The 27,291-nt window shown below is 36.9% G+C and overlaps 3 protein-coding genes across 6 annotated transcripts in view; 2 read left to right on the top strand and 1 right to left on the bottom strand.

Moving 5' to 3' along the window:
- The window catches only part of LOC112049105 (calbindin-32), a 97,165-nt gene that overhangs the window by 16,981 nt on the left and 52,893 nt on the right, over positions 1-27,291 (bottom strand). For both annotated transcript variants that reach the window (XM_052887628.1, XM_052887632.1), the window contains exon 4: positions 38-127. In XM_052887628.1, the coding sequence (XP_052743588.1) occupies positions 38-127 (90 nt within the window). The remainder of the gene's footprint in view (positions 1-37; positions 128-27,291) is intronic.
- On the top strand, positions 11,669-17,130 carry LOC112056620 (uncharacterized). Its single transcript, XM_024097070.2, has 3 exons — positions 11,669-11,787; positions 13,225-13,349; positions 16,774-17,130. Exons 2-3 carry the CDS (start codon positions 13,225-13,227, stop codon positions 17,003-17,005), a joined length of 357 nt encoding a protein of 118 aa, XP_023952838.1. The 5' UTR covers positions 11,669-11,787; the 3' UTR covers positions 17,006-17,130.
- LOC128199200 (uncharacterized) lies at positions 23,814-26,287 on the top strand. 3 transcript variants are annotated; one of them, XR_008251865.1, is made up of 2 exons: positions 23,814-24,334; positions 25,285-26,287. XR_008251865.1 is itself a non-coding variant. In XM_052887639.1 (2 exons), exons 1-2 carry the CDS (start codon positions 23,941-23,943, stop codon positions 25,032-25,034), a joined length of 426 nt encoding a protein of 141 aa, XP_052743599.1. In that variant the 5' UTR covers positions 23,906-23,940; the 3' UTR covers positions 25,035-25,145. The 3 variants fall into 3 exon arrangements, 1 of the variants encoding a protein (XP_052743599.1); XR_008251864.1 differs by lacking the exon at positions 25,285-26,287 and adding an exon at positions 24,910-25,145; XM_052887639.1 differs by lacking the exon at positions 25,285-26,287 and adding an exon at positions 24,910-25,145 and having other exon boundaries at positions 23,906-24,241.

The raw sequence follows: 27,291 nt of genomic DNA, 5'->3' as shown, positions 1-27,291 counted from the left end.
TTAACTAACAAAATTTACGACTTCTTGGAAACCATACTTCTCTAATGTCAATTTTTCCATCCTGGTTGTCATCGTAGGCCTCCATGAAGCATGCCTTGAGTTCCACCAGCATCGAGTCAGACACCGCCTGAAACAATGAAATTACTTAGTAATTAAAGAATTCATATTGGATTCGTTATTCCACCTACCTTCCGTATTTAAAGTCGTATTTATAATACCTCAATGACATTAATGGTAGATTAGAATGTCCTCTACATTTTTTGCCGAATTAACTTTAATGTAAATTCATAGTTTAGGAGAAAAACGCAATCCAAAAATTTTCGAGTTTCTGAGCCACCCCAATGGGGGTAGCGGTCGATGTCAAGCTTGTTGGGTTGCTCCCTACCGATGGTTAAAAAATCTCGAGACATGTAATTCTCTTACAAATCTTATACGATTTTTTCTAGATTTCCTGTATTAAAGCGGTTCAGTACATCTAGACATTAGTTACGCACGCATTATGCATTGGTGTGCACTTTATAGGTGCAAAAATGCAATGCACTGCCTGGATGCTTCGACGTTTTATTACGAATACATATTTGAGAAGGAATTTTCTATTTACATGGTGATGAGCATGGGTTTTTTTCAGTGTCTGTGAGTATTAATACATTATAAAACAAAAAAAAAATAGAATTATAAGAACCCTGTGATGTGAAGCCATGATAAAATATATGATGAAAATGTAATGTAATCGCAAAATGTAAAACAAGATGATTTAGCAACAATTAGGCATGTAATTTGTCAGGCGTCAGCGTCTAACAAATACCTCGCGCTCTTGTCTCTCAGTCTGGGGTCGTTAGCCTGCCTCGGGCGGCGTTTTATGCTAACCACAAACGGTCAAATTATTCTCACGTTTCTCTAGCACCCACGACTATAATTATAAATATACTTAAACAATACACATCACTATCTAGCCCCAAAGTAAGCATACAGAGTAGCTTGTGTTATGGGTACTAAGATAGTTGATATTATAATATTCATATACATTTATATACTACATATAAATACTTATATAATGTATGAATACACACAGACACTGGAAAAAACCCATGCTCATCACACAAATATTTTCCAGTTGTGGGAATCGAACCCAAGGCCGTGGATGCAGAAAGCAGGGTCACTACCCACTGCGCCACGCGGCCGTCAATAATTGGTCGTGTGTTGCGTAGGTACACGACTTGTATAGTATGCCGCGTGGTTACTGCCGTTTGCTTTTCAGAAACGTGAGAATAATTGACCGTTTGTGGCTAGCGTTAGATTGGGTTTGTTATACCCAGATTTTCGTCATTTTATAAAACCTACAAGTTTTTTTAAGGCATGCTTATAACCACAGAATATAGCACGCTAAAGCTGACGCTTTAGCAATAGCAAAGAACGGGACCCGCGTATTCTCATGTATGACGACGTACGCTAATGTGTTTGTAACTTTAATTTTGACGACGTACGCTAATGTGTTTGTAACTTTAATTTTAAGTTTTCGACTTCAATTACCACCATTAAATCATGACATAACTAGACTTTTCAAAAGTGCTTGTAAAGTAAGCCTATTTTTTTATTATTGAGAAAGAATACAATAAGGAACTTAAGCTAACTTATCCTAATAACTATACAAATCATGCCCACGTGGAATGGTGGCAAGAATACTGCATATCCGCGCTAGACAGCCAGGCTGATCCTTTGCGCAAAAAATAATCCAGCCCTTCTAGAAGATTGTATATTAGAGTTTGGCTAATGTAAAGACCAAAATCGCCCGCCAAATTAAAAAAAATTGGAGGAAATTTTCAAAATTATAGTACAAATATTGGAATAACTGAGTTTAATACTTATAGTATATGTATTAATGTATATACAAACAAAAAACAATTTAAACAAATTATGAAAACGCATTTTTTTTTTCAATTTGTATAATGAATTTTTAATTTTGGCGGGCGATTTCAGTTTTTACTTTTATTAGCGAAACTCTAATGAATTCTTTGCTTCAGGGTTTCTCAATCGTCTAAGATTAATGCGTGATTTTCCTTATTTTAGGAAGACTGAAAGGTGAGTAACCCAAGCCAATTATGGTAAAATCATCTCCACTTTACATCGGGAAGGTACCTACCCTAAAATATTGTTCTATGCTAAATTTTAATTAATATTTTTAGAGCGACAGGCGGAAATGGCGAAGACAATGGTTTATTTGTTGACAACGGAACCCTATAAATATATAGATTTTATTATACGTATAGTGATAGATAACCCAAGCGAACGTGCCGCTCTATCCAATATAAAACATTTTATCAATCTCATCCGTGTCACTCCATCCCACGCGATCTCGTTCATACAACGTCCACGTAGATATTGAAAAATTCCTGACGTTTTCACATCAATGCGGAAAATATAAAAAATATGGGGAAATTTATGTTTAGATAGTGAATTTTTATTTACTTTTTTAGCTACCATATCTATCCTATATTTTTGAGATCTCTGATCTTGGATATATTATGTGATAGTCGGTATAAGATTGTAGCAGGCTAAGTATAAGTATTATTTGAAGACAACCCCTTTTCGTTTGAATAGAAGGTAATAATAATAAGATTTGTAGGTAAAAAAACCAACACGTTATTAATTTTGTTCGAACTGAATTGCACCTTATTAAGTCGTACCGAGAGTCGCTCTTTATTTAAATGACGTTGCGGAATGAATCTTCTGTATTTGTACATAATATATGTATTCTGTGATATAAGTAGAAGGTAAGTTTAATTATCTTACTGGTTTTGCTGCGCTATGAAGCTTTCAGTAATCATTCTCAGCTCGGTTGTTAATGTAAGAAGTTTTCAGTAAAAATCCTCAGTTGGGAAGTCAGTGGTGTTACAGCCACGTGCCTTGGAGAGCACCTTAATGGAAGTGATGATGATGAAGCCGTATGTCTGCGTGATCGAGTCAGAATTGAGGAGATCCGCGGATCCGCTCTAGAAAGCGTAGTGTTGGTCGACCTCACCAAGTGGATCTCATCAAACGATTCGCAGGGATTCGCTGGATGCAGGCGGCTCAGGATCGTAGTGTTTGGAAGTCCCTACAAAAGGCTAACCGATCTAAAACCCGCTGGACGGATTTAGTCAAGGCTGCTACACAATCATTAATGGTGTAGTGTAGTCATAATGCAGCCAATCGCCAATAGTGGAGGAGCATTGTACAGAAAGCGTTGCTTATCGCTGGAACGACGACCATTCTGCCAAGAGTGATTACGATGAAGACAAAAGACTTATGTCCTGAAGTGGACTAATCAACTGATATGATGATTATGAAGCCCGCCAACCCACATTGGAGCGTGGTGGTTCTAAGCTCCTTATCCTATAAGGATGGAGGTCTGGCCTTGTAGTAGGCATTAAATAGGCTGATAATGATGACGGAAAAGTTGGACAAACATATTACATACACATACCCTACGTAGTCGGGTTAAAAGTACCGATTGGCAAAGCAAAATTCATATAGCATTGAAATGTACACTTTCCAGTTTCGTCAGCTAAGTCGAAAAGTCAGCCATTGTTACCGGAAGGTCGTTTCAATAGAACGCAATTTCAAACTTCACACTGGTTACAGAATCAAGTTTGAATTTAAATTTTATGAACGGTCCGTCTGTGCAGTTTCATTCGACTTGGACGTTGGAGTTTGTATTGTCTATGTGTCAGTTATAAAGAAGAATGCCCACCGACCAATATAACGTCGGCCCCGGAACCCAGGTATACCGTTTAAAAGTATCATTATCAACCCATATTCGGCTCATAGCTCGAGTCTCCTCTCAGAATGAGAAGTGTTAGGCCAATAGTCCACCACGCTGGCCCAAAGCGGATTGGCAGACTTTACACACGCAGAGAATTGAGAATTCAGAAAATTCTCTGGTATGCAGGTTTACTCACGATGTTTTTCCTTCACTGTTTAAGACACGTGATATTTAGTTTCTTAAAATGCACTGAAAAGTTAGAGGTGCATGCCCCGGACCGGATTCGAACCCACACCGTCCGGAATCGGAGGCAGAGGTCATATCCACTGGGCTATCACGGCTCCTACGTCTCATATTATGTAGGCTAAAAGGTTAGCCCATGCTTCTACCGTAGGTACGAGTAATTATGGTAGCCAATAATGGAAATTGGACCGTGGCATCTTTGGAAGGTTTCAAGGGTCGAAAAATGATGTCGCCAGACTAGGCTTTGTGGTAAATCTTCTCTATAGACCCTTAAAGTTTGATCTGCCCCCCTAGCCAAGAAGCACGTCGATTCTCTTTCTACTATCGCTAACGCTTCGAAAACTAGAAAGATGTATGGGAATGCCATTTGCTATTGACAGGTCACGTGATCAAGATCTGTACTTCTCATACATTTTTTTAGTTTTCGAAGCGTTAGCGATCGTAGAAAGAGAATCAATGTGCCACTTGGCTAGGGGGACTGTAATTGTGACCACGTAGATCCCGTTTCTGGAAAAATATTAAAATATTGATTGAATCTATCTCACTGCCAAAGTTTATTCAGATTTTTTCATCTGTTTTAAATGTCAAAATGGTTAACTAACCGTACGTTTAGGTATGTACTTATATCTAGAGTATGTAGTAGGTGAGTAAAAATTCACTTAGACAAGGCAAGACAAAATACAAATTGATTCCTCTTAGCTCAGACTTTCTCATAAACAAATAAATAATCGTAAGTTTATAGCAATTTCATCCGCCGTTCGTGTTCAAGCCAGTCAAAACAAAAACATAAAATACCTAACAAATGCTTACGCCTAATAAAATAGGACATGAATAGTTTGCGGTTTATCACAGAACAAAGCTGTTTTCCAGTTCGAGCTATACAAAAGCGAATCTTTTTCTTAGCAACTACGAGTATATTGTTTAGGAGGAACCAAACCATAACTCATGACTGCTGTTTTTTTTAGACTAACAGACGCAATTTTTACGTTACTTCCCGTTCCTTTGGAAATACGGGGATAAAAATGTTCTTCAGAGATAATGTAGGATTCTAACGGTGAATAAATTCAATACAATCAAATACTAAGTCAAAAAAAGTCAATACATATGACTGCATTAAGCAGCAATTTAAGGCAACAAGACCGTATATTTTGTAAAACATTTTGAAGAAAATGTTTGGTATGTGCACACTTGATTTTTTTTTACATTGAAAATTCAGTACCTCCCATAAATTTTCAGTAGTATCTTACATACATCTTCGTACCTACATCACAATTTACAAACCTCGTAAGTCTAGTTTCTTAAATGATAGTCCACTTTCGCTTTCTCACTTCATTACAGGATATTTTTATAATCGAGTCACCTTAATTAAATAAAAATAATTATTGCACTCAAAGATCTATAGAACAACATTTAATAAAATACTATTTTATACATAAGTAATTAAATCCATAATATTTAACAAAAATCAGATCTTAAAAATCTTAATACAGCAGCTACCTACGGCATTGAATAAACTGATTCAAGATTCAAAACAAATATAACTTGGTCCCTCTACGGATTCTTTCACTTTTTTATTACTTTAGGACGGTGTATCAAGCACTTTAGTTTGATCCATTAATTAAGGGTCAACCTATATGCAAAAGTTTATCAGAAGAAATGGAATTCCGTGCGGTGCAAATCGCGAGCGTTTGCTAGTATCTCATATATCCGATACAATGCGAAAGCCAGCCCATATCCCGACAACCTTTGGCAATTTGCCAAGGATGGAAGGTTAGCTCTATTATATTGGAAGTGTTGCATAACATTTCGATTGCCCGTGAAAACGGTTAAGCCGATTTAGGTATGTATTGTAAATCAAACCGCGCTCAGATCAAAAAACAAGGAAAAAACTCAAAAGTTGCTCTTTTAAAAAGAAATCATTACAATAGTCAAAATCATTAATTATATGAAGACCTCAGGCTTTATAGATTACACACCATAAAGCTATATTTTGTTTTATTTAACATGTTTCCGTCCGTCACTCCTTGTGAAACGTTTTAAAAACGTGTGAAAGAATCATTTCCAAAGGCATTTTACCGGTATGTAAGTGGGGATGAAAACATCCCAACGACGTCTATGTAGTACTATAATAATTTTCACAATCCGATTTGCAACTGAATAAATTTTAAAGAGTAAGGTGGTAAGAGTATTTGGCCACCTAAATTGTCTAAATTGTCTAAATAAAGCTCTATATCATTGCATTGTATCCGAAGATTGACAAGCAATAGGTATCATAAGTTGCTTCGGTCGTGTCGTAAGCGACCTTTTTTCGCTATCAAGTCGTTCCGTACGCAATATGCTCGAAATGCCCCAACTAATCGGGTACTGTCGATGCTCAATTCGTTGATTGCTCAGCGCCAAGATCTAGATATTTTTGATATAAAACTTCATGTATTTATTGATATTGTAAACAGCTGTGAATTTTAATTTTAATTTTTATGGAAATATGCAATTTATGTGTTTGTATTGTATAGTGATTATATTGTAATTTGTTTATCTGTTATATTGTAAGTCTGTACTTTGTATGCGTTTTGGCTTAGCTGTAAGCATACTAAGGATATATAATAAATAAATAAATAAATAAATAAATCATATAATATATTATGATTACAATAAAATCAAAGGATAAGAAGTGTTTGTAGAATGGGGATGATGACTAGGTTTGAATCTATTGATTTTTATGATACATTCGGGTAAATAAGGTCAATATTAACTAATTTATACATAAAAAGCAGACTGTCTGGATATTTGCAAAATAAATAAGATTATAAAATTTCAAAATCTATTAATTTTTTTTATCGTAATTAGATGAAAACTCATACACTTTTAGCTTCCTTACATTAAATGTGACATTTTTCAATAAATGAACTATAAACATAAACGCACAAATAACAAAGATATTAGTAATTTTGTTTGAACGCCCATACAAACCTAACGATCAGCGAGCCAACGACGTCACTAAATCGTGCCATTTTGTATGGAGCGTTTTTAGGGATCCGCGGTAGCGCCGCAAATCTGACCCTTTAAATCCCTGTAGCTTCGAAAGTAATGATCACAGATACCCTGTTACTTTTACAAAATTGCTTTTCTATTAATATACTCTTAATTTATATACAATTTAAAAAACTGTCATCATCATCAATATCAACCTATATTCGGCTCACTGCTGAGCACGAGTCTTCTCTCAGAATGAGAGGGGTTAGGTCAATAGTCCACTACGCTGGCCCAATGCGGATAGGCAGAGTTCACACACGTAGAGAATTAATAAAATTCTTAGGTATGCAGGTTTCCTCACGATGTTTTTCTTTCACCGTTTGAGACAAGTGATATTTAATTTCTTTAAATGCACAATACTAAAAAATTTGGAGGTGCATGCTTCGGACCGGATTCAAACCTACGCCCTCCAGTATCGGAGGCAGAGGTCATATTCACTGAGTGATAGCCCAGTGAATATGACCACAACGGATGATTTGACCACAAAAACATCAAATTCAATAAAAACTTTTAACAATGATTTTGTACAACAGATTGTTTGATGATATGGTTTTCTTTTGTTCAGGTGCCACAGAATGAAAGCATTTGATCTTAGTCAGCCTCCGATAAACTTGGCTGCCTGCCAGCGCCAGGTTTAACTCAGTTTAACTGAAAGTTATTGCATTGCACAATACTTACGCTATATGCGCTGAAAACTGTTTAAACTTTTACTGAAATTTACCTATCCATAACTTACGAATACCATTATACGTACACACAAAATGTGAATTTCCAAAAAGTTTGATTTTTTAAATTTATAATCTGTACCTAATTACATGTCTTTACTTCGATAGAAAAAATACTTTCATACAAACTTTCACCAACATTTGTTTTCATGTATTCTGTATTTCCACCTCTAATTATACTAAATTAACGACTAAAAATATTTATTTTACCACTCTTGCTCAAAAACACTGTTATATTACCACTGCACAGCGGGGCTAAATAAGCATTTCATCTAGCGGCTAAAGTAATTTTGTTTTTTTTTTAATTTTCGTCTGTTACGAGTACCAGCCTACTCCATCATCATCACCTTGCCCTTATCCCACTTAAGTGGGGTCGGAAAAATATGTCAATCCTTTCCATTCGTCTCTATTACTCGTCATCTCATCATCCACTCCTTTTACACACATGTCCTCTTTCACACACCACCTTTCACCTTCCACTTGCACATTCAACATTTTTCTAGTAATATGACTTTCTTCTCTACGCATTACATGTCCATACCAAGCTAACCTTCTACTCCTCAATTTTTCTGTCACTGGCGCCATTTTCAGACTTCCTCTTATATACTCATTCCTTATTTTATCTATTCTTGTCACACCACACATCCATCTCAACATACGCATTTCGTTCACATGCATTCGTTTACTATCCGTCCCTTTCACCGCCCAACATTCTGATCCATACAGCACGACAGGTCTTACAACCGTTTTGTAAATTTTACTCTTAAGTCTAAAAGGCATTCGCGGGTCACATAGTACACCTGAGACCTGTCGCCATTTCATCCATCCCGCATTCATTCTACTTTTTACGTCTCGGTCCACATTGCCATCGTTTTGAAAAAGCGATCCGAGGTACCGAAAATCGGAGCAAGCTGGTTGGGTTACACCATTTAAGGCAATTTTGAAAGATTGAGATGTACCGCCAAAGTCCAAGAATAAATATTCAGTTTTCGTTTGACTGATTCGTAGACCAACGCTTTCAAATTTCTCCTGCCATTTTCCCAGTCTGCTCTGTACCTCAGATGCGTTTTCTCCGACAAGTACAATATCATCGACAAGTACAATTAATTCGTAAATCGTTTAGTCATACTAAAATAAAAAACTCTTTAAAACGAAGGAGGTTTTATTTGTAAATCAACTCGTTAAAGGTGGGTACGAGTACATATGAAGGCCCTGATTGTTTGATAAAAATTTGAAATTGGAACGAAATTCAGCGTTCAAATGTGGAATTCGTATTTTTTTTCATTTGATTTTTATTGAGTTGCGACTGCGTCTGCAAAAAGAATTTTAACATTGAGTACTGTACTGCTGTATTGAATAGTGTAAAACGCGGGGCTAAACCCATTATAAACTCGGTTTCTATTTAGCGGTCCTCGATCTCGCCTTAGGGCTCGTGCCCTAACCTATTATATACTCGTATGTAATGGGCTAAATATCGTTTGAGCCCCTTGTATAACAATATACTATTAACTAGCTTAGGCCGCACGGTTTCAACCGCGTGGTTCCCGTTCCCGTAGGAATACGGGGATAATATAGCCTATAGCCTTCCTCAATAAATGGGCTATCTAACACTGAAAGAATTTTTCAAATCGGACCTATAGTTCCTGAGAATAGCGCGTTCAATCAAACAAACTCTTCAGCTTTATAATATTAGTATAGATTAGTAGTATTTACCATCAGGTGTAGTATTTACCATCATTCAGGTGGGCCATTTGCTTGGCCTGTCAATAAATCCTTGAAAAAACTATTATTCATTAAACGTTTTAAGCCCCTTGAGATAAAAAATAGTTCTGCATAATCGGATTTGTCAACGTATTGTCCAGTTGGCCGACCGCCAGCGTGTGCATGTACAATTCGCGTTTATGGCAGCAAATGTTGCGCGAATTTCCATTTAGAGATGCAATTCAAAGTCACAGAGACGCAGTTAGACTATAAATAAAGCACCGAGCGTTATTTATTCGGTTTTGGAAACTGAAATTGCTAACCTAACCTACGAGTTTCCACCTATTTATTTGTTTTGTCATGCTACTATTTTGTTGCAGTTTCAGTAATTGGAAATTCATTGTTGTGGCACCATAACTGCCAAACGGATGAAGCGATTTCAAATTAGTTTTTTTTTTTATTATAGGTGACTTATATGCGAGAGTGGTAAGATGTGGAAGTGGGGTAGAATAACCGAATGTCTGCAAATATACTCGAGTGAGGTCTCAAATGAAAGCGCACTGAAAGAGAATATTGATGACTTGATTGAGTTGTAATTTATAATTGTATGACCTTCGAAATTTTCAACTTTTTGTTATGTAAACAGCTCACGGGGTCGCCCAAAAGGTTTTTTGAGGGATATTAGACATGAACCAATTAGTTTTGATTATTCTTATGTTGTAGGTGTCCAACGTGCGGGCATCAAAGCCATGAACATCACGATGCTGAGTCCAATCTCTTTACTGAGCCATTGTACATATTGTCTTTAATTATGCAATGATGCTAATAGTAGGTACTTTGAATTTGCATCTAAAAAGGTTTGACGTCGGTCACGACTTATAAATAACAATTAGTTACTTGTAAATACAGCTCTAGGTAGGTATTATACCTAGATTGGATTGAAATATAATATATTAATACCTATACTTATAATAAAACTGTAACAGGTCAAATTATGTACATTGAAGATTTATGTACTTTAAAAATTTTAGCTAATGGGCATCGTCGTCATCAACCCATATTCGGCTCACTGCAGAGCTCGAGTCTCCTCTCAGAATGAGAGAGGTTAGGCCAGTAGTCCACCACGCTGGCCCAATGCGGATTGGCAGACTTCACACACGGCATGGCATACATAATCGATATTGTAGCCAAAATGGAATTTTCTTATTTTTTGTTTGTCTGTCCGTATTTTTGTTGATATAGATTTGTATTACTATCCATAATCTTTTTAAGAAAGCATTAGGTCATCGACAGCGATGCCAGCATGAAGTCATTCTAACTGAATATTTAGGTAAATACGTATCAATTGTTTATGATACTTGATATTACTCATATTTATTGATAAGTGGTTATTTCTTTTTACAAATCAATCCACCTAAATGGTACTAATATTTATTTAATTGAGCGAAAATTTGGATGTACCTGCATGTGATCCATTAGGTAAGTACCTACAAAATCCCGGTTCAAAGGCGGCACGGATTTGGATGTAAGGAGATGGTCCATTTTAGGTCCACTCTTGTACCCTGTATCATAAAAAATTAAAAAATACAAGGATCTTATTAAAATTTATTAAAGTTAATAAATGTAACTTAATAAAAATAAATAAATAAAATTAAAACCCATGTTTTTGAGTTATATAAAGATGGCGCCCTTAGAGCAACTATGACGTGACAATTGACAGCAAACGTCAAATCGATTACTGCATTGAAAACGTCATAAATCCGCCATTATTACTCATAATAGTGTTGCATTTCTTGGGAGAGAATGAATATTATTTCGAAAGAATTAAAGTAAATTCGTAGATTTGTATAATCAAAAATAGTTTGAAAAAATATATTATTTTTTTTCCGCTAGGGTACAATGACTGGACCTGGGCTCCATACAATTTTGGACCATCTCCTTTGACACAGTGATTTTTAATCATCTTATTAAAAGGTCATTCATCACGAAATCTCAAAAACCATTTGACGTACAAAGATGAACTTTAGTAAGGAGGTAGTTTAAAGATAGTAAAGGTCCATTATGAACGAGCGAGAGGGCCGGATTAAGGAGGTCTAAGGGCGCATAAAGTCGCGGACGTCCGCTAGTAGATTATAAAGGTACCTACTTCAAATAAAGGAAAGTGTCCTATTCCACTTAGCATGTATTTACGGCTATGATTCAGTGATAAGAGATACGTGTTATCAGACAACGAGAGCATACATATTATCCTTGCACTTTATCAGTAACTCGACTTGAGGACGGGCGACTGAAGAGATTGTACGCACAAACATATTGATCATTGCCTATTGTCTATTATTGAAAGTAAGTTAATTTTGTTTATTATTAACTGTGTACAGCGTTATAAACCTTACCATACCAAACCATACCTTTTAAGTGGGTTTTTAAAGAATTTTTACCATATCTTTTAAATATGACCAACATTCCCATTCCCCTCCAACTAAGCGGGAAAGACTGTATAAGGCTGACGGTCCACTAAAACGGAGTGAGGCAGCGGAGCTGGGAAACGGAGAAATATTAACCCACTAGCTGACACCGCGCGGTTTCACCCGCGTGGTTCCCGTTCCCGTAGGAATACGGGGATAATATATAGCTTATAGCCTTCATCGATAAATGGGCTGTCTAACACTGAAATAATTTTTCAAATCGGACTAGTAGTTCCTGAGATTAGCGCGTTCAAATATTGTTTTTCTCTCCAAAAAACCTTCATTGTATCCGAAAATATGAAAGCTATTAGCCAAACTGGTCGAGCCGTTTTCGTGATAATGCGCTTAACGACGCACGGGTTTTCGAGCAATTTTATAATCTTTCACATTTTAAAAATTTTCCTTTAACTTTAAATTTAAATTAAACTTTTTTAATAATTTCTGGGAGTAGCTAGTGTTTATCCAACCTACCTATCTCCATTTTAAATTACAGTCAAATTATTTCAGTAGTTGTGGCGTAGTGAATTTTGTCTCATTTGTTTTCAAAGACTCTGGTGTCAACAATCATTCTTCATCTAGGTACCATTTGTAAAATAATATACTTACTAATATAAAAGCTTATTTTTTGATATATTATTAATTAGCTCACCTACGTGGTATTCAGTTTTTCGCAAATCCCACGGGAACTATGGATTTTTCCGCCATGAAAAGTTACCTATGTATTAATCTAGAGTAAAATCTATTTCTATTCCAAATTTCAGCCAAATCGCTTCAGTAGCCGCAGCGTGAAGTAGGAACAAACATACAACAACAACAACAAACTATCGCCTTTATAATTTTAGTGTGATAATATATTTTTTGTTGGTCCATCTACAAAGAACCGACATAGCTCTACGAGTTGCGAAGCTGAAGTGGCATTGGGCGGGGCACATAGTTCGAAGAGCCGATGGACGTTGGGGGTCGCAAAGTGCAAATGGCGACTCCGCATTAGTAAGCGCAGTGTTGGCCGACCCCCCACAAGGTGGATTGGCGACATCAAGCGAGTCGCAGGGATTCGCTGGATGCAGGAGGCTCAGTATCGTGATGTTTGGAAGTCCCTAAAAAAGGCCTATGTCCTGCAGTGGACGTCCATCGGCTGATATGATTATGATGATAATGATACTATAATAAACCATAAAGATATATATGAGTGAATTCAATGGATCTGACGTATAGAAGAATATAGAAAAATGTCCCGATTATATGTCTATGTCCTGCAGTGGACGTCCATCGGCTGATATGATGATGATGATGAATATATTTTTTATATTTTTAGATGAAGTTCACCATTGCACTTCTAGTAGTCCTGGCGACAGTGGCCAGTGGCGCGGTGATACAAGGCATCAGCAGATCCAATCTCAGTACGGGACTGGTGTATCCAGGGGATCGATTACTGTCCAGGTATGAAATCTATCATACTAATTTTTTACGAGGTAAAAAAAAAAAAAAATTACCGTGATAGCCCAGTGAATATGACCTCTGCCTCCGATTCCGGAGGGTGTGGGTTTGTATCCGGTCCGGGGCATGCACCTCCAACTTTTCAGTTGTGTGCATTTAAAAAAATTAAATATCACGTGTCTCAATCGGTGAAGGAAAACATCGTGAGGAAACCTGCATACCAGAGCATTATCATAATTCTCTGCGTGTGTGAAGTCTGCCAATCCGCATTGGACCAGCGTGGTGGACTATTGGCCTTACCCCTCTCATTCTGAGAGGAGACTCGAGCTCAGCAGTGAGCCGAATATGGGTTGATGACGACGAGGTAAAAAAGGGTGTTATTGGACGCGTATTTTTGAGTATCTGTTTATCTGTGACATTGTTGCACCTAAACGAATGGACTGATTACTATGCGGTTTTTTTGTTTGAAAGCTGACGTCATTGTTGATAGATGATGAAGATACGATAAGTCTATCTGAAAATATTTTTCTATCATGATAGAAAGGTTTACTGACATAAATGTCATTGTTTAAGATAAATTTATGACTGTAGGATTTATTTAATTTTTTTCTAGATGAGGATAAATGAATCTACATCCCATATCCTTTACTCGAAACCTTTCAGGCCGCTTTCGACCCCTAAAACTAGAAAACAAAATTTTCAGTGATCAAGGCTGTTTATTACCAAATTGATTTTAATGACCTTTACTTTAAGAACTATTCGAAGTTAACGTTCATTAAATTTGTCACTTTTCCACTCACTAAATCTGATCTATACACTGATCATCGTAAGTCTAAGATGCTTCTAGAAGACACACATTTTAGAAATCTATTATTTTTTATTCTACAGGCGGCTCAGTATCGTGTTGTATATCCTGCAGTGGACGTCCATCGGCTGATATGATGATGATGATGATGATGATGATGATGATGATGATTAATTTCTATGTACCCACAGTTCTTACAGTATTTTAGCGTTCCGGTACAATGTCGTAGAAACCAAAAGGCGTGTGGATTTTCATCCTCCTCCAAACAAATTAGCCCGCCTCCATCTTAGATTGCATCATCACTTACCATCACGTAAGATTGTAGTCAAGGGCTAACTTGTAAAGAATAAAAAAAAATTACTTGGCGCACTACATTTGCGCATTGTGGTTGAGAGTCTTTAAGTGCCAGTTAAACAAATTGAGGTTTAAGATACATTATTCAATATTTCAAATTCCGGGTTGAGCAAAATATAAGAAATTCACAGTAACAGATTGGAGTTGGGAAGTCTGAGAGGTCATAAAACATCCGCCTGTCTTTTATTTTATTCATCAACAAGTTAAAGTTTGACCTCTCGGTTGTAAACGTCGACCTGTCGACACTGCTTCCTCTTCGGTTGGTCGTTATACGAGAGGGGAGGACAGCACGAATAAGATATAAAATAAATCAACTTTTATATCCACTTTTACTTGATTCTTTTATTTTTATCGTAAATAATGCCGAATCCAAATCGGCTGGGCTGCATTTGGAAAACTTCGCGACATCTTTTCGTTCAAAATTCCTCAGTGCCTGAAGACAAAAATCTTAGAACAGTGCGTGTTGCCAGTGATGACCTGTGGTTCCGAGACTTGGTCGCAACTATGGGCCTTATAAGAAGGCTCAGAGTCACACAGCGGGCGATGGAACGAGCTATGTTAAGAGTATCTCTGCGTGATCGAAATCAGAAATGAGGAGATCCGCAGCAGAACCAAAGTCACTGACATAGCTCAACGAGTTGCAAAGCTGAAGTGGCAATGGGCAGCGCGATGGACGTTGGAGTCCCACAGTGGAATGGCGACCCCGCACTAGAAAGCGCAGTGTTGGTCGACCCCCCACCAGGTGGTCTGACGACATCAAGCGAGTCGCATGGATTCGCTGGATACAGGTGGCTCAGTATCGTGATGTTTGGAAGTCCCTATAAAAAGCCTATTTGCTGCAGTGGACGTTCATCGGTTGATATGATGATGATGATGAATGCACTATTGACGATTATATCAAGACTACGAATAGGCGAATTTCATAAGATTCGTCACCAGTTCAAAATCACATTAAATTTAATATCTTGTAGGTGTATGAATGGAAAATCGCAACCGATAAATGGACAGTATTTCGTTGTGACGTAGAGACTCGCTAAGATAGGAATTTATTAAGACTTCAACTTTGAGGAGGATAACGGGAGCGGAACCTTGTTTTATGTTTGAAATAAAGAAGTATACTTTACAAGTACTAATATTAGTTTTTCTTGTAAAGAGGTAAGAATTTGTTAGGTTAGGTTTGGTAGGTAGGTAATCTCTGGATCTACAGGACCGATTTTGAAAATTCTTGTACCACTATAAAGCCACATTTTTTTGAGTGTAAATTTTCATCCCCATATCCATAGATCGTAGATCGTTAGATGGGCCTCAAAGCGTCGCGGAATTGTCATTGGTTTCGCACATTGAGTACGTCATCACTCGTAACACATTTCTCTTTATTCATGTTGTGGCTTGTGTTTTTACACTTCCAAAATGAACACTAAGGCATTTTATTTTTATTTTTATTTTATTTATTTGGGATCGAAAACAGTTGTGTACAACAATATATATTACAAAACTTAAAGTAAATTTAAAAACAAATAGTTTACATACACAACCCACATCTCTATCCACGAGTAATTATCCAAAATGTAGATGGGGCTGATAAAAATGATATTCAAATTAAATTATCTAACAAAGTGCTTTTATACAAAGAAAAGAAAATAATGAAATAAAAAAAAAAACAAAAAAAGAAATGACACAATTACAATAAAAATTAAAGTATATAAATAAATAGCAAAATTATTAATCGCTTTTAAGTGTACCGATGACCAACTTTTTAAAAGTACCTACTCGACTGGCAAAAATGTCTATGTTTTTGAAGTGCTTATTATACGTCTGTGTCATTCTTACTATTGGTGACCGTTTACCTGCATTTGTGCGGCACCTAGTAGTTGCAAACAGTCGATGTTCGCGACCACTACGTGCACGCATTTTATATGGCACACTATAGCAGAGTTTACGCGTTAAAGCTGTACAATTACTGTATAATATTACTGTATAATTACTGTATAATTGCTGTATAATGTGCTGGCATGATTAAGGAATTAAAATAAAAAAAAAACAGTAATTTTTTTTTGAAGTCCACGTCCACTCACAGCATACGCTTGTTACGATAAGATGTGCGTGCACGTCTTTGGGTAATGACATAAAATTGTGCGTTCTTTAATATGGAGTCGCCCATCTAACGATTTATATCGATGCCCATATCCTCACGACAACGCGACCTATGAGTGAAACTTCAGGACGTCTTTTACTCATATATACCTAAAATGCATTTCCATTTTACAGATACTATCTCTACCAACCAGCGCGACCAAACACTATCCAATACCAAGACTACGTGTACCGAGGCAACTACAGTACTAGGATATCAGCTGTCACGGCTACAGAAGTGGGATTAACTCAGTACGCATCCGCGTGGATCCTCTCCGGTGGTGTAGGATACAACAGTGTCACAGTGAGGGTGCAATCCGCTAAAGGATACGGATTCTACTACGCTATTGATGTTTGGGGACGATAAGCACCGGGTTGTAAGACGGTTATCTCTAATAGTTATTGTACATGAAATTGTCTTTATTTATATTTTAACTAATTTTACAACAGTTCTATAGAAATAAATTATTTATTTTACAAACTCAATCTCAAAGACGTGTGTTTTTTTCCTACCACAGACGTCCGAAATGGAAGTGTATGAAAATGCCAAATTACAATCTTTTTGAGTTATTAGCGAGTTTACTAACGAAAACATACATACAGTCGAACATAGAAGTGACTTTAGACGAAATAATTAATTATATTGCCTAAAAATAATATCTAAAATAACATACTGGTAAATTCACCTAAAACTTCAAATACTGAAATGCCAAATAAGTTGCAAAAGCAGGCTTGCCATTGCCAAGTCATAGAAAATGCGATACAGGTATTTTAACCGCTTTCAAAAAAGGAGGAGATTCTCAACCGACGCGTATGTTTGTATTAAAATGAAAATAACCGAAATAAGTGAACAAAATTGTGGCGTTTAGGGTCACTATGCTAGGACACATTAAAAATAGAAAAATAAAATCCTTTTCACAAAAAATTTAACCGACTTCAAAGGTAGCTGATCGTTTTGAAGGTGGTGCTAAAAAAACAATAAACATTAAGAGCCTATTTGGCATAGCACCGCCTTCAAACCGATAATACATCGGTACGATGTTATTTTTCTCTTTTTAGAGTATGCACCTTTGACGTCGGTTTATTTTTTGTTAAAAAGATTTTTTTATACCTTGGGTTAGTGATGCCTCGAAGCAATTCAGTATCAAGTAATGGCGGTAAAAGGTATAGGTTAGAGTCAGGTAAGAGAAACACGGACGCCGGAATTACATTTCACACTAGGACAAGAGGAGATGGATGGTGCCCAAAAATCCCGCGAATGAAGCCAAGAGAAGATATGAATGTTTTATAAATTTTGAATAGGACTACTGGACGGGTGCCGTGGCGTTACCGTGGAATTCAGTTTTTCATAAATCCCGCGGGAGTCATGGATTTTTCCGGGATAAAAAGTAGCCCTCATCCTCATCAATCTTTCAGTGAAAGTCCCGTTTAAATCGGTTCAGCCGTTCCAGAGTTTAACCTGCACAAACAGATAGACAGATGTATTTTTGACGAATAAACTGAAAATTACTTGACCGATTTGAAAAATTCTTTCACCAATAGAAAGCTACATTATCAAGGAGTAACATAGGCTGTATTTAATCCCCGTATTCCCACGGGAATGGGAACTACGCGGGTAAAACTACGAGGTTCTGCTATTACTTAAATATATAAATAAAAAGCTTTTTATACAAAGACGTACCATAAAACCTAGGTAGGTTTTACGATCGCCAAAAATCAAGTAAAACGACTGTGATACGCTCAATAACACTAACAATAACCATAAAATAAATTGCTAAGCGAAGTTTCTACAAAGAATATAAAAGATTCAACTGCGATTTCAAGGTTTTTCAGTATAAAAGTGTCGAATTTCTACTTTGAAGTACGACCTATAATAAATTAATATTTTAATAAAATATTAAGTAGACTGAATTCAAGGTGTAGCTGCGAAATCTATCTATACTAATATTATAAAGTTGAAGCATGCAGGTATGCAGTATGCAGGTTTCCTCACGATTTTATTTCACCGTTTGAGACACGTGATATTTAATTTCTTAAAATGCACGTAACTGAAAAGTTAGAGGGGCGTCTTGTGAGAATAGGACCTCGGCTTGTAGCAACCTTTATTTAGGCTAATGGGGTTTGTTTTTTTTTATAAGGGATACGCTCACGCTTGACCACGTCCCACCTGATGATACGTGTAGATATGGCCTAAGGTAGAACGCGCTTGCCTAGAAGATACATACATAAATACACACTCATCTGAAAGATGCCCAGGTTGTAAGAAACACTGACTTCGGGAGAGAGTTCCATAGCCTAGCCATGCATATGAGAAACGACATCAGATGATATCGAATGTTAAGGTTGCATGATATCAGCCCTGACTACCCTGCAAACTATGTCAGTAAGAAATCATAATATATCTTGAAAATCCAACTTCCTATTTTTGAATAAGAACACCCCTTTTTCAACGCGCATCGAAGCAAAAACAACGTAGATGATAAAATCCTCAAAGTCTTTAGCCTTTGTAATCTTCTTGTACCTGGGCCTAGCAAGCGTCCAAAAGGAGAGAAATAGACTAATTGTCCACCAATCGACGGAGTTATACCAGTCCCATCTTTTTCGTTACAACGCGAGTCAAAAGGTTGCAGTATTTCCGGTTGCGTTGCTGTTGGTTGAATTTTGTAAATTTCTCATCACGTGCTAAGTTGTTGGTAGCATTTTAGAACTACTGGTCTCATACAGTAATTCATGCGACCTTTTTCGGAAATTATCATGAGACATCATAAATATTCGAACCATTTATTTCGTATTCAGAATAGATTATGCGGGTGTAACCGCAGGCGATGCTGGCTTATGCAATAAAACCGTTTTGGCTTTGGATTTTCACGAAGAAAGGAATTACCAAACTTGGCCCCTGTTTTGGCACCACAACAGTATGATCGAGGGCCAAATAATCGTCAGTTTTCAGTTCTCTTGCCCAATTTTCAATTTCAAATTGCAGTTCTATGCCCAATGCTTAGGTATATTAATTGTTTCCAAGTTCCGGTCATATTTGACGTCTATGTTCGATGCAGACCGAGACATAAGTAATGCAGGTTGAGGCAGAAATAAGCAATGTCTTTACTACATGCAAAGACGAGACGACTTTTGAGGTTATGACTTTTTTAGGCTGATGGGGTTTGTAGATTGAATGGATGAATCGGTTCTGATGTCCTATGTCCTGTAAATAATGGTTATTTTTTATTCAGAACAGACTTCCGCTTGACCACAATCATGTATTTACTACATGTAAAGACATTGGTCTGTACTACTTGTAAAGACATTGGTCCTTATTACATGTAAAGACATTGGTCTTTACTACATGTAAAGGTATTGGTCTGTACTACATGTAAATAATACATTGGTATTTTCTACATGTAAATACATCGGTCTTTACTACATGTAAAGACATCGGTATGGACTACATGTAAAGACTTTGGTCTTTATTACATGTAAAGACAATTGGTCTGTACTACATGTAAAGACCTTGGTCTTTACTACATGTAAAGACCTTGGTCTTTACTACATGTAAAGACATTGATTGGCCTTTGCTACATGGAAAGACATTGGTCTTTATTACATGTAAAGGTATTGTAAATAATACATTGGTATTTTCTACATGTAAATACATCGGTCTTTACTACATGTAAAGACATCGGTATGTACTACATGTAAAGACCTTGGTCTTTACTACATGTAAAGACATTGATTGGCCTTTGCTACATGGAAAGACATTGGTCTTTATTACATGTAAAGGTATTGGTCTGTACTACATGTAAAGATATTGGTATTTACTACATGTAAATACATCGGTTTTTACCAAATGTAAAGACATCGATATGTATTACATGTAAAGATATTGGTCTGTACTACATGTAAAGGCATTAGTCTGTACTACATGTAAAGACATTGGTCTTTACTACATGTACAGACATGGGTATGTACTACATGTAAAGACATTGGTCTGTACTACATGTAATGACATTGGTCTGTACATGTAAAGTCATTACCATCCTAAGTCTACCAACCCGCAAAGATTCTCAACAAAGAGATCCTGGTTTCGAAACTTAGCTCGGATCAGATTCGCTTAGTTGGCTCAAGCCTGGTCTGGAGGGAGGCTAGTGGCTGGTTACCACCCTAACACCAAAGCGATTTAGCGTTTCGGTACGATCCCGCGTAGAAACCGTCAGAGAAGAATCTTTTTCCTCTTTCAAGTTAGCCCGTTTCCAACTTAGACTGCACTATCACTTACAATCAGGTCATGTCGTCATCAGATCACAGATCATTACTAAATAAATAAAAAGATTACCTTGAAAATGATTGCACTATTTAATTGTAAAACGGTTCGCCACCCCTGAAGCTATCAATATTAAAGGTAATGTTATTGTACATACCGCCCCTGGCATGGCGCCAACACAAACTTGCCAATTCTCGGTGCAATTATTAGCAATTTACGACCCCTTCCAATGGGTTGGTAAACATTTTATATACAATTTAACTTAAGTCACCACCTTAATAAAGTCCATTGCGAAGAAACTGTAATAAAAGTTAGTTTAAAGAGGTGCTTGCTTTTTGCAATCTAATACAGTCGAGACAAGAAATAAAGTAGGAAAACATTTTCGAAGTAAAATCCGATTGCAACTAACTTTCAAGAAGCTTAATTCTAAATAGTTCTCGTTTGGATTTACAGTTCTCCTTTTTAGGGTTCTGTAGTCAACAGGGAACCCTCGAAAGGTGTTTTATTTTTTCTTATTATAGTATCGTCTTTCCGTCTTTTTCTTAGCGCAGACTCTTAGTAAGTACTAGAAAACTATAATTTAGCATAAGTGTACATTAAGATTTCTTTATAACACATTAACTCGTAAAGTATCTCTTATTTCACCAATTTCAATATCGAAATGTATCTCATTACGCACATGTGCCGTAATTTAATTTAAAATGCACATGTGCCGTAATCAGAAAATGTCAGAAAATCACGGATGATAAAACCTTTATCAACCTTTATCAACCTTTATCCAGCAGCGTTTAGTGGAGTTGCTGCCCCAGAAGGGGGGAGAAAGCATATTATGGGCCAAGGACGAAGAATAAAGCCTCAATAGCTCAACGGTAAGAGCGGTCGGACTCATCACCGAGAGGTAGTGGTTCGAGCCCCGACCCGTTGGACTATTGTCGTACCCACTCCTAGCACAGACTTTCCCGACTAGTTGCAGGGGAATGGGGATATTGGTCATATTATAAAAGATATGGCAAATATTCTAGAAGGTGGCCCGGGAATACGCGAAGATTAAGAACCGGGTACGCCCTCCCACTGATTCGGCCCAAATGACTGCCAAGTCAGAGAGGCCATGGGAGGTGGTGGATTGATGTGGATTCCCGCCGAATCAGCTTGCATGAGCTCTTTGCCGCTGTTCTATAGTGACTGTTATAATAGTCTGACAAAGATAACCTATATCTAGGACTTTGGTTGTCTTTGTCAGCCTAACGTCTGCTAAATAACTAGGCCATAGTTCTTTAGCAGACGTTAAAATAGGCTGATAACTATGACCTACGTCTTGGTTTGCAAAAGCGATGTCAGTACTACATACAGTTTTATTTGCAGAGTGCAATAATGGAAACAATGTCGCTGAAACGACGAATGCGACAACATTTATCGTGCGTGGCAAAAACAAGCGGGAGGAGCAGTTAAAGCGATTTATTGCGTTCCGTTGGGAGCGACGACGCGACTGTAAAGCTGCACTTACACGGGCGATTAAAATCGCTCCATTATAGGCAGTATTTACCATGGTCAGGTTTGTTCATATGGGTATTGTGTTATCTGTGGAAGTCTACTAGTACCTACTAACTGAAACAGGTACACAGTGGTTGTCTGGAAGAGATCGCTCTTTAGCGATAAGACCGCCATTTGTACATTAGTTTCTAAGTGTTAGTATAAGTTATTGTTTATTTTTGTTTTAATATACAATAAAGTATATTTCTTCTTTCTTCTTCTTCTATTTGTTTACTAGCGACGCGCCCCAGCTTCTGCGGGTTGCAGGGAGTAGGCGACTTGAGACCTTTTTGTTTCGAAATCCATGCAAGTCAGGGGTGAAAGCAACATTGGTCTTTGATATTGTCTTGATTAAAATACGACATTCAAAAATTCATAACACAACTTTAGATTATTTATGTTTAGGTTGCCTGGCAGAGATCACTATTAGTGATAATGTGACCTTTTGCTTATTGATGTATTTTTTTGTTATTTTCTTTTTTTGTGCAATAAAGTTAATATAAATAAACTATATAATATCACGTGTCTAAATCGGTGAAGGAAAACATCGTGAGGAAACCTGCATACCAGAGAATTATCTTAATTCTCTGGTATGCAGGTTTCCTCACGATGTTTTCCTTCACCGATTTAGACACGTGATATTTAATTTCTTAAAATGCACACAACTGAAAAGTTGGAGGTGCATGCCCCGGACCGGATTCGAACCCACACCCTCCGGAATCGGAGGCAGAGGTCATATCCACTGGGCTATCACGCAGCATTTATGTATAATATAATGTATGTATAATAATTATTATGATAAATATGCTTGTATCACACCCGATCGACATGAAATTAGTTCATCATCATTATAACCCATTTTCGGCTCATTGTTAAGCACGAGTCTCCTCTCAGAATGAAAGGGATTAAGCCTTGGTCCACCACGCTAGCCCATGCGAATTAGCAGACTTCGCACAGAGAAGAATTAAGAAAATTTTCAGGTATGCAAAGAAATAAAGAGCCGTGATAGCCAGTAGACAGTGGATATGACCTCTGCCTCCGATTCCGGAGGGCGTGGGTTCGAATCCGGTCCGTGGCATGCACCTCCAACTTTTCAGTTGTGTGCATTTTAAGAAATTAAATAACACGCGTCTCAAACGGTGAAGGCAAAACTTCGTGAGGAAACCTGCATACCAGAGAATTATCTTAATTCTCTGCGTGTGTGAAGTCTGCCAATCCGCATTGGGCCAGCGTGGTGGACTATTGGCCTTACCCCTCTCATTCAGAGTGGAGACTCGAGCTCAGCAGTGAGCCGAATATGGGTTGATGATGACGATAGTATACATACGTCATTATTATTTTCAAGATCTTTGTATACTGTATCAGCAAATAAACAATTTGATTTGATAATAATTAATTACAATTATATTAGAACAGTTAAACAAAGTGCTTTTCAATTACCTAAACAATCAGCGGTTGTAGCAACACGATAGCTGGTCGTAGTTACCACAACCACAGTCGTCATTACTACAACCATGAAGACGGTCACAACATTCGCTATTACGTTTATCATTACAATCATTTTCGGTTCTTGTGTCGACCAAAATATTATAAAGAACAAAAGGTACGAAGTTATTGACAAGAATATTAACTTAAGAAGACCCAAAAGATCACCAAACGATCTATTCTCGTCTGATATAAGTGATGTAAAAAGAACAGATCATATATCTAGTCCATTAGATATATACAGTGAACATAGAGCACAAATATTCCAGAAGTATACATTCAGGAGACAAGAATTGGAATTCACGATCAAACCGGTTGCAGCGTTTGAAGGTAATGGATGCCCAACCACGCGCGCAAAAATCGGAGGCCAATGTTTCGATGAACATTAAAAACGACGCTATAAAAAAAGCTCCATCGTAATAGGTACAGCAATTTCAAATCTAATCAAGTGTTCGATGTAATTGATTTTTTTTTTAATTCTTTACAAGTTGGAGTTAGCCCTTGACTAAAATCTCGCCTGATCGTAAGTGATGATGCAATTTAAAATGGAATCGGGCTAATTTGTTAGGAGGAGGATGTAATCCACACCCATTTCGGTTTCTACACGACGTTGTACCGGTGGTAACTATCTACGGCCAAAGCCTCCCACCAGCCAGACCTGGACCAATTAAAAATACCTCAATCGGTCCAGCCGGGTATCGAACCCAGGACCTCCGTCTTGTAAGTCCACTGCGCATACCACTGCGCCACGGAGGCCGTCAAATACAATATAATATACATTGGACACTTGATTTGATTTATTATTCTATACATACATCTAACAAATATAAAATAGGTATATAATATATTTAAATTAACATTAAAATAAATAATTTTAGTAATTTTCGAAGGCTAATTAACGCCAACATGTAACACAATACTCGTTACTTTTAGAAATTATACACTGGTTTGAAAAAAAAATGTTTTTTTTTTAATTCCTGGACATTTTAAATTTTCAGACAAGAGCCCTTTTCAAAATTACTTATTAATTTTAATCATTTTAACAAAAAGTAGATACAGATGCATGAAAAATAAGAAGCTTAGTGGGAAATTAGCTTTGGATGCTGTTGGTGAAGTGACTTAAATGAAGTCTTCAATTTTCGTATAAATAACAAAATGTTGAGAAAATATTAAATTGTCGGAAATAAATACATATTAGAGTGTCTGTTTCAAAATACATAACTGTTTTATTAAATGTTTCTAGTTATATACACTATATCAAAACCCAAACAAGTATTTTAAAATTATTACCTGTCTTTCTGTTTTTTCCTTTCGAGCTCTTTTTTTTATAACGGTTAAAATTATTTTAATGGGACTTTCTGATATACCTACAGCAACCATACAAGCTGGAGCTACTTTTATGCTAGATTTTCTGAAAATTTGGATTTGTGGAAAACTGAACCTTCACCACATTGCACAGAAGGCGTCGCTCATCGCTGCAACCACGACCACTCTGCCAAGAGTGTACGATTAAGAAGAACCTTCACCGAACGAAGTCGCATGCGACCGCTAGTATAGCTTAGAATGCACTCCAGTGAGTGTGCTTGCCGCAGAGTAGCATTGAACTTCGCAACTATACTCCGCGCCACAAAACAAGTCCCGTAGGTGCTAATGTCTAAATAATGGCGCTCATTGTCTTTTGGTAATGGCGGTCTTAAAGTCATTTGTGTAAGGGCGCTGTCAGTTTTAGTTCAGGTTTTAGTCGCGTGACTTCTTTCGTGGCGCGGAGTTTAAGAATAATGGCGTCCACAGAACCGCATCGTACATATCGGACGCATCGCGTCAATCAGATCGTAGTCATCTTTGTATAGAAAGTCATACAAATGCGTCCACTGATACGGATCGGACGAATGTACCTGCCGTAAAATAAAAATCCGTCCGATACGTACGATACGGATTTGTGGACGCTTTCCTTTATAGTGTAGTTAAAAACATAATAACATACAATCTATAATTTTGCATACATCTTTAATTTTAGAAGTCGATTAAAAAGAAGCTCACGGACTATTCGGTAGCTTTCTAAAATAAAATACTAATGAAATCATTTTGCATTTAATAGTTTTTAATGGATTTTTTTTGTATCACTTAATGAAGTTGCAATGTAAAACGTATTATGTCGAACAGTAAATTTAATAATGCGTGTCCTTAGACTAGGTATATAAATAATAATTATGATATAGGTAGGTAAGTATGTGCCTAAATGATATATATATTTTTCATCATACATATCAGTAAAATGTGGAATTGGATAAGTACAAAAGTCTACTAATAAATTTAAATCAAAGACTTGAATAGGTACCTATATTTTAATAGTTTGATGTAATTAGGTATATTTAAAAAAAGGTATTTCTATAAAAATATTGCAGCTTTTTTATTTTTCTTCCAAAAATTTGTGTTAGTATTTATTTAGTTTGCATTACTCAGTACAAATCAAGACTACTTAGTTAATTCAAAGCTAAGCTATTCGTAAAGTTAAGCAAGATAAATAGCAGCTGTATTATTCTAACAGGCAAGCATATTCCAATTTCCAACCTAACAGACGTCCTGTCTGGAACTTTGAGGTTATGTTAGGTATGTAATGAAAGTTCGTGAAATATCATCCCAAAACTTGTTCTATACATGCAACGATATAAATCGTTAGATGAGCCCCTCCATACTAAAGAACGCACAATTTTATGTCATTACCCAAAGACGTGCACGCACATCTTATCTTAGTACGTAACAAGCGCGTGCTGTGAGTGGACGTTGATTTAAAAATATTTACTGTTTTTTTTATTATTTTAATCCCTTAATTATGCCTTCGTGTTCATTTTGGAAGTGTAAAAACACAAGCCACAACATGAATAAAGAGAAATGTGTTACGAGTGATGACGTACTCAATGTGCGAAACCAATGACAATTCCGCGACGCTTTGAGGCCCATCTAACGATGTACTATCGATGTATACATGCGAGAAAACGATATATTTCGTATTTCTTTCTTTGATCATATTTATTGAATTCATAGACGTTGTGGAAGCGCCCCCAGGGGATCGATCACCCGCTGAGTGTCGAATTTAAACTCTATGTGTTTGAGAATTCGGCACTCAGCGGGTGAATGGTCCCCTGAGGGTGCCCCTGCAATGTCTATTAATTCCACTGTTAATGGTTGGTACAGTGATTAGCCTATGTGGCTTCGGATCAGGAACACTTGAGTTTAAGAAGGGAAATTCAGTCTGCAAACAATATCGTGCCCAAAAAATTCAAACGATACAAAGCAGAAAGTTGGCCTTAAATTAAATATATAGAGATCTTATGAGGCCAAATTTCCCAAAAATCCATGTTCGCTAAATCAGCTAAATT

Source organism: Bicyclus anynana, chromosome 2, assembly GCF_947172395.1.
Source record: "Bicyclus anynana chromosome 2, ilBicAnyn1.1, whole genome shotgun sequence".
NCBI classification, from domain to species: Eukaryota; Metazoa; Arthropoda; class Insecta; order Lepidoptera; family Nymphalidae; genus Bicyclus; species Bicyclus anynana.
Note: the sequence above shows the minus strand (reverse complement) of the source record. Positions and strands in the feature narration are given on the sequence as shown.